Source organism: Habropoda laboriosa, unplaced genomic scaffold (assembly GCF_001263275.1).
Source record: "Habropoda laboriosa isolate 0110345459 unplaced genomic scaffold, ASM126327v1 scaffold65, whole genome shotgun sequence".
In the NCBI taxonomy this organism is placed as follows: domain Eukaryota; kingdom Metazoa; phylum Arthropoda; class Insecta; order Hymenoptera; family Apidae; genus Habropoda; species Habropoda laboriosa.
In genome coordinates, this window is record NW_017100254.1 from 2,420,677 (window position 1) to 2,428,389 (window position 7,713).

General features: G+C 28.9%; 3 protein-coding genes across 3 annotated transcripts; 1 reads left to right on the forward strand and 2 right to left on the reverse strand.

Moving 5' to 3' along the window:
* Positions 1-435: 435 nt before the first annotated feature.
* LOC108572382 (protein Tube) lies at positions 436-1,752 on the forward strand. Its single transcript, XM_017934616.1, has 3 exons — positions 436-605; positions 698-867; positions 933-1,752. The coding sequence occupies exons 1-3, from the start codon at positions 436-438 to the stop codon at positions 1,646-1,648; spliced, it is 1,056 nt and encodes a 351-aa protein (XP_017790105.1). The 3' UTR covers positions 1,649-1,752.
* LOC108572381 (rabenosyn-5) lies at positions 938-4,354 on the reverse strand. The gene is made up of 8 exons (XM_017934615.1): positions 4,219-4,354; positions 3,949-4,074; positions 3,716-3,856; positions 3,485-3,646; positions 3,066-3,417; positions 2,563-2,950; positions 2,225-2,481; positions 938-971 (listed from the first exon to the last, which is right to left on the reverse strand). Exons 1-7 carry the CDS (start codon positions 4,352-4,354, stop codon positions 2,254-2,256), a joined length of 1,533 nt encoding a protein of 510 aa, XP_017790104.1. The 3' UTR covers positions 938-971; positions 2,225-2,253.
* A 588-nt stretch (positions 4,355-4,942) lies between these two features.
* LOC108572431 (poly(ADP-ribose) glycohydrolase ARH3-like) lies at positions 4,943-6,455 on the reverse strand. The gene is made up of 6 exons (XM_017934668.1): positions 6,273-6,455; positions 6,014-6,171; positions 5,713-5,931; positions 5,526-5,638; positions 5,200-5,428; positions 4,943-5,110 (listed from the first exon to the last, which is right to left on the reverse strand). Exons 1-6 carry the CDS (start codon positions 6,445-6,447, stop codon positions 4,943-4,945), a joined length of 1,062 nt encoding a protein of 353 aa, XP_017790157.1. The 5' UTR covers positions 6,448-6,455.
* Between the last annotated feature and the right edge of the window lie 1,258 nt (positions 6,456-7,713).

The window sequence follows — 7,713 nt, forward strand, 5'->3', positions numbered from 1 at the left end:
TATAATTTATACATAAATAAAAAATAAAATGCTGAAAACAGTTTATTATAAATTGAATAACTTTTTCGAACAAATGTTTGTATATGAAAAAGATGTTTTTATAAAATTTTAATAGTATATGAAGTTTATTACGTAAAATAATGCGATAATGCGCACATCCTAGATTAATTCAAAGCATACAAATTATTACTGATTTCTTTAATTTACATGGTTGTTTATAAAAATTAAGTAAATCCAGAATTGTTTGTTTAAAAAAATTAATGAGAAATAATAGGGGAAAATTGAATTTATTTAAAAAATAGTGTTTTTAAGAAATTCAGATTAATTATAAAAAGGTTAGAAACCACATTTCTGGTATGTCGCATAATTAATAAACAATTTGCTCCTACTTTCCTGTTCATTTTATACCTTATCAAAATTGATAAATAAAATATAATGTCACGAAGTATAATATGCTGGGACACAGAATTACGAAAATTAAGACCTGCAGAATTATATAAACTCGGGCAAATTTTGAATATATCAGATTCATGGAAAAAATTAATGGCAATAGTACCAAAAGAAGATGCTTGTAATCTTCCTAAATTTACTACTGAGCATTTTAGGTAAAATTACAAATATTAATATAATATTTACACTTCAATGTATTTTTAATAATGTAATTAAATTTGCATGTTTATTGTCTAAATTTTTATAGTATGATTGAGCAAGCTGCACAGCAACAAAGAAGAAGTGCAGCCGAAATATTTTTATCAGAATGGGGGACAATGGGTAAAAACAGACCAACATTGCGTACTTTATTAAACCTTTTAGTAAAAGCAGAATTATTTAGAGCAGCTGATTACGTGGCAGGGGATATATTAAATGGTATAACAAAGTATTGCTGTAAAATACATGAATGTAACTTAAATGTATGCTATTTTTTTATACAGACGAACTTCCAAAACGACCGGAATGTGGACCAGCAGCACCTGTAGATATTTCAGATGAAGTTATAAACAAGCTATTAGAAGAAAAAGAGGGACTTCAAAATTTTGGTTTTAATGAATCTTTGATATTTGGATTACCTTCTGAAGATAATGAAACAGTTAATCCTAATGCAATGAATAATTCTTTAGAAAGAAATATGCAATCAACAAAATTGGTTTCTGCAAACGGGAAACACGATGAAAACCATTCAGAAAACATTAAAGAAACAACAAATTCGCAAATATCTGATTTAATGAAATTTAGTACCAAACAAAATATAGAAGGATTTAGAGGACAAGAACATGTTTATGAACAACAAGAAATGTCGTCTCGAGAGTTACCCGTATTTCTAAATGAATTTGGACGAATTGGGGAACAAACGAAATTGAATCAAGAAGTATTGTCTGAGGAACTTCCAGTTTTTTTAAATAACAATTCAACTGCATCGAATAATATTTTATGCAATGTCGAAATAAATAATTCATTTCACTTGTCCAATTTGAATATTAATGAAAATGAGATGACTTCTATAGAATTGCCTCAATGCATCGTTGAACTTCGTGTAAATAATGCATCAAATTCGGTTGGTACTCACAGTACTGAAAATAATAAGAATACAGCACAGAATGTGCTGAATTCGCAAGAATTACCAATTACAGTTTTAGAATATAACGCATAGTATATTTATCAATGGTATTTAATAATTATATATTCCATATTTTCTTACTTTACGAACAGCCTTTGAAAATATCGGTCATTGTTCATGGATACATACTTTAACAGGGGAACAGTTTTTATATATTACACATTTGTTAAAACAGGTTTAAACTTTGGTTTGAATAAATTAATTTTTAATACAAAGGCGCATGCATATTCTTATATTATGGATACACATACAACTTCGCTTATAATCTAACGAGAACAATGTTGTTGAAAAAAATGTATAATATTTATGCAACAAAGCTAAATTAATAATAAAATTTTTTATAAATAATATCTAAATTTTATATAAATATCATATTAAAAATCATATATTTCTTAATATCATTATATACAATAATAATTTAATGATAGTATGTATTATGAATTATCACGGCGATATTTGTAATCAATGTTTACGAATGTGTAAAGGAACTTTTGAAATATATCACATTGTGCAATAATATATGAAATGGATGCAGTGATACGTGAAACTTTCAATACAATAGAAAGATTTATTAAGTGTTGTTAAAGTTGATAAGAAATACAAGATTACCTAGTACAAAATGCAGATATGTGTATGATCTATTCATCGCTATTGTTACTTTGTTTCATGGTAAAGTAGGCGCTTTGAAGTTCTTTAAGGTTGCTTTCTAAGGTTGCAACTTCATCATACCTGCAATCAGCTCGAGCTTGCTTAATGTAAGCTCGAAGATTGCTCATTTGTTCAATAATGGGATCCATAGAAGAAGGCATCATAGGAGTAACAGTAGAAGGACCCCAACCATGTGACTGATTTAATACCACAGTTGGCTATTCAAACACAATAGTGATGGCATTGAATTAAAAATGAAGAATTGCAATTTTAATTTTGTTCAATAGAATTAGTACTACCTGATTTTCTTTTGTAGAAGGTGACACTTCAAGATTCCATATTTCCTTTTTACGTTGTTCTTTTGATCTTTCTCTTTGTTCTTCTTCCAGTTGTCTTTCGTACGCAATTCTAGCTTCTAGTCGTTTTTGTCGTTCGTTTTGTAACTCCTCATATCGCTCAGTCGAAGGTAAAGATTGTATGCTCAATAATTCATCTTTCAGAAAATTCACCGCAGATAACCTGACCATGTGATGTAATCGAAGTTCTTGCTCTTGCGGTGGATTTTCTACGCATCTCGTTCCAAGTACTGAAATTCTTTGGCTAATTAAATCTATATTCTCGCCTAATTTTCCGATCTTAATTTTTAAAGCTTGAGCATCTTCTAAATTATACGTAGATTCTCCTTCACTGAAAAATACACCTTTTAATTTTGTATGAAAAGTTTTGTATTAAGCATAATACAAAATTTATGCTAACATTATACCACTATGCAAATTAGTCTTATATGTATTAGATGACATACTTTAAGGATTCCCACATTTTGTTATACATTTTCACGTGTTGCGAGGCTTCTGCCATGTATGTTTTCATCTTTTCGTAAAATTGACATACAATTGGTTTATCAAAATGCTTTGCTTTTTGTTTTTCTCTGGCATCAAGCAGATTTGCACAATGTGTACAAATTCTGAAATGCTGTTCACTACCTGCCGAATCATTAACCAAGGATAGTACGCTATTTAAACTACCACTAGATGGTGATCTCGCCAATTTTGTAAGACCAATACCCGCACGTACTATACGTTCTGCAATTGGTCGTTCGGAAGTAGGAGATACTGCTGAATCATCTTGTACAGATACAGGATTTGTCATTTTTCCTACGAATTAAAGTAATTAAGTTTATATACAATTTTTTTTCTTTTTAATAATTTCAAAGTTACCCACTTGCATCTTGTAAAGAGAGAAATATTGTACAATTGTTACACATCACAGCTCCACAAAGTCTACAGTGATGTTTTCTCCTTGCAACGTGAAAGCTTTTTGCACAAGAAGGACACAGCTTCACATCTTTTTCATCTATCCATGGTACAATTGTACGCTCATGAACTATTGTAGTAAAAGGAGATATGTTAATTCATTTTATTTATCAAACAATGGGAGAGATTATAATCCTACCTTTTCTATCAACTGGATCAGTTGGTAAATTATTTAATAATTTATCTAATCTTATAAGGAGTTTATTTGTTTCTGTAGAATATCGCTCTAGTCTCATATTTCTTATTTCTTTAAAGTACTTTGTATGTGACTTTGTTGCACCTAAAAATTATTTAGCAAATAACACATTTTATAAAATTTCCATTCACATCAATGCAACTACAATTAATTCCAGATTTAATATGAGTTAATACCTATTTCTTGAGGTCCCCAATTAAGTTCTGGACTACAATGTCTAGTAGTTGATGGTATACTAACTGCAAATGATTCTGATATTTCATCTTGCTTTAAAATCTTTTTCTTAGCTTTGCCAAAAAGATCTAAAAAAGTAGAACACTTTAATCGACTGTGTTGTATAAATTAACATATTTATTTTTGACATGCATATATGAACTTCATCTTTAAACTTTAATTTTGATAAATTATTGAAGGGTTTAGATAACTGTGAAAGAAAAACTTCCTACCTTTAAGCGATTTTAAAATTTCTGTATCATCGTTATGGAAGTCTTCAAAATGTTTAGTTAACTGATGAGGTGTTTTCAAATCTGTCATGCATATTGGACAAATAAATCCTTCTAATACTTCCTCGCTACCGGCCATTGTAAAATATAATAACTAAAAAACTTTCACTACCTTCTTTTGTAATTATTTTCTATTTCATACACGATGTAAATCATTTGTAGGCGTCTCTTTGATTGCAGAAAGACAACGTGTTTTTTGAGCGGCCATATTGAATTATATCAGCTGATAGAAATGTCAAACCTTTTCGCATATTATCGCGATTTAATAAATGTTATGTTTTTCCAATTAACTATACAGTTTCTTTCTTCAATTTAAGTTAATGTATTTTGAAAAACTTTAAACAATTAATATTTTGGGTTGAAATTTTTCTCATCGTAATTTCGCATGATTATTTAGAATGAATTCGCTAAAATCACTTTCTCCTTATTTTCAAAAAATGTAAAGCCATTTGAGATTGTAAGAATTATTTATTCGATAAATGTACAAGTTTATAGACATTATAGATACATAAGAAATTATAAATTTAATGTACAAATATTTTACGAATAATTCAATGATAGTTGAATAGTTAAAAATGACAGTCTTAATTGTAATTATATTTCTATTAAAATCTCATTATAAAATAAAATGATTTTTATATTTGATCATGTGCAAAAATGCAAATTTTTATTGGGTTACTGTCATTTCAAATAGCTTATCTCCTAAAACCCTAAATTCCGTTGAGGATTCACAATGTTGTAAAATATTGGAATTAATTTTTTCTTCCCCGTAATATGCTCCAGCGATTGCGCCCGTCATACTGCCAATAGTGTCTGTATCACCACCTAAACTAATCTGAAAAGTAGAACATGTTTTCTCCATTTCAATAACATTTAATTGTAATTCATTTTATTTTTAAAAATGTGGTAAAATATTATACATACAGCATATTGAATTGCTCTTCTAAACGGGTTTTCCGTTTGTATTCCCGAAATTGGTTTTTGTGCTCTTAAAAAGCAAAATATTGCGGTGGGTACTGAATATAAAGCCGCGACACTGTTTCCTAATTTTTTTATTACTTTTTCAACTTGCGGACTATCGCCATCTTCCGATATTAATGCTTTTACTACACCCAATTGTATCTTGTATGGCTGTGGTTCTGCCAAACCTAAACTGTGAGAAATAAGAATTTTAAGCAAGCAGTAATTTCAAGAATCAAATTTAATGAACAGTTCAAGTCACACATTTATTTTATATTATAAAAGCCTACCCCTCTTCATCTTTTTCTATTTTATCCATTTTATGAATTAAATCATCAATAAAGTTCATCACATTTAATTCTTCATTGGGATCTAAATGCAGACTCTGATAAATTGCTGCTGCCTGTAAAATGATAATAGTGTAAATTAAAAAAAGTATATTGAATGTGAAATGTGGAATATTTTAAATATAAGTACTTGTAAAATAGCACCATCTATTCCAACTTTATGTGTATGAGTAATTTGAGTCACTTTTCTCACTGTATCTAAAAGGTTATCATAGTTTTCATAACAGAACAATGCAATAGGTGTAATTCTCATTGCACCACCATTTCCCCATGAACCTTGATTATTGAATTGTTCTGTAGCTGGTTCTATAATATCTGCAAATTTGTTACCCCGTAACTTTTGAAATACCTTCAAAAGAATTTGGATTTTAGAATAGATTTTCATATGCTGTGTTAACATTACATAGCATATCATACTTTTGACATCTTACCGTCACAACACCAGTTCCATAGCCACGATTAGGTTCCAGGAAGTAACTTTTAACAAATCTTTTTGCAACATCAACAATCTCCAATTCTTTTTGTTCAACCAGAGATTTAGCCAAAGAATAAGTCATAGCAGAATCATCTGTATACTGCATGACAGGTACTATAGAATTGAAAGAACATCCAATATCAAACTGAGCAGACAAAAACACAATTACATTTGTGTTTAATATAATTTATAAATCATGTATTTCTAAGATGTACCTTTAGACACCGGTCCCTCCAATGTATCGAACGATTTTTGTAAAACAAATTTCATACCGTCTGATAAAGAATTGTAACCGTTATCATAAAGGTTACCAAAACAATCGCCAATTAAAGCACCAAGCATAGAACCGCGAAATTTACTTCGTAATAATGATAAATCCATTTTTGCCATAACCTTCTTTTACAGCAAATTCTTGGACTAGATTCAAAGGTTCACGAACACTTACGAAGGTTTAATGTTGTACTTAAATTGACTACAAAACAAGCACTTGCTTGAGATACTTGTATTATATTAACAAGGAATGATAGTAACGAGGTAGACAAATACTATAAAGATAATGTAAATATCAATTACTTTATCAGCATTTAATTATACATATAAGTAACAAGTTATTTACTAACACAGTAAGATGTCTCTGCTTGTAAGATCGTAATAGAAATTCAAAATAAAAGTTTGAACAATACAAATAATTTGACAGTGCACGTTAATGAATTAAAATATAGATGACGAGTGCTATAATAATTTTACTGAATTATAATGAAACTATTTTTTAAGTGAATATTTCATATGTTTTTATTAATAGTTTGTATTTTGTATCATATTAGAGTGCAAAAAAACGATCAAAATTTTTGGTCATCGTATAGTAGACTACTCACAATACTCAAATTTAATATTCTAAAATTTTAATTATAAATCTCCAGAATGACATTAAGTCAGTTGAAATGAGGTAAATGACGTTAAATAAATTACAAAGTTAGTTTGTAATTTTGTAAATCAATTTTTATACATTGTTTTAATGAATGCAAAAGACGAAAAAAATTAAGAAAATAATTAAACTGCTTTTAGTAACTATTTTTATAAAATTATACAGTTTATAATGTATTTTGTAAAGCTGTACCGCAATTTTAAATGAGCCAATGACATTGCACTTTGCATTTAACATTTTGAAATTGGTAGTACCGTATAAAAAGATTTATCGATATATCGAATTTTTGTAAATGACCGTTACTTTCGTGTTCTACGTATTTACGGTGCAAAAAGGGTCAAGGAAAGAAAAAATGTGAGTTGAATGAGCTCATTATCGGTTATACGTTGCAAACTTGTCGCGTGCTTCGAATTTCGGTCAAGTTTCTATGTTGATAGTATTAGGTGTTGGAAAGAAATCACTTTCTGATATATGTTTAATTTATTAATCGAACAGTTGTATATACGTACATGCCCTACTTACATTGAAGTAAAACATTATTCGAAATCGCTCGTAAAAAAAAGCAATGTAACTTCGAATACATTTATTTAATTACTTGTGATATTTTAAACGAGGGCATAACAGTTTATCACGATGATGTTCTTTGCTAATATTGTAAATATCAAAATTTGCGTTCTATCGTAGAAAACTTTTTAACTATACAAAATGATACTAGAGATTAAATGCATTTT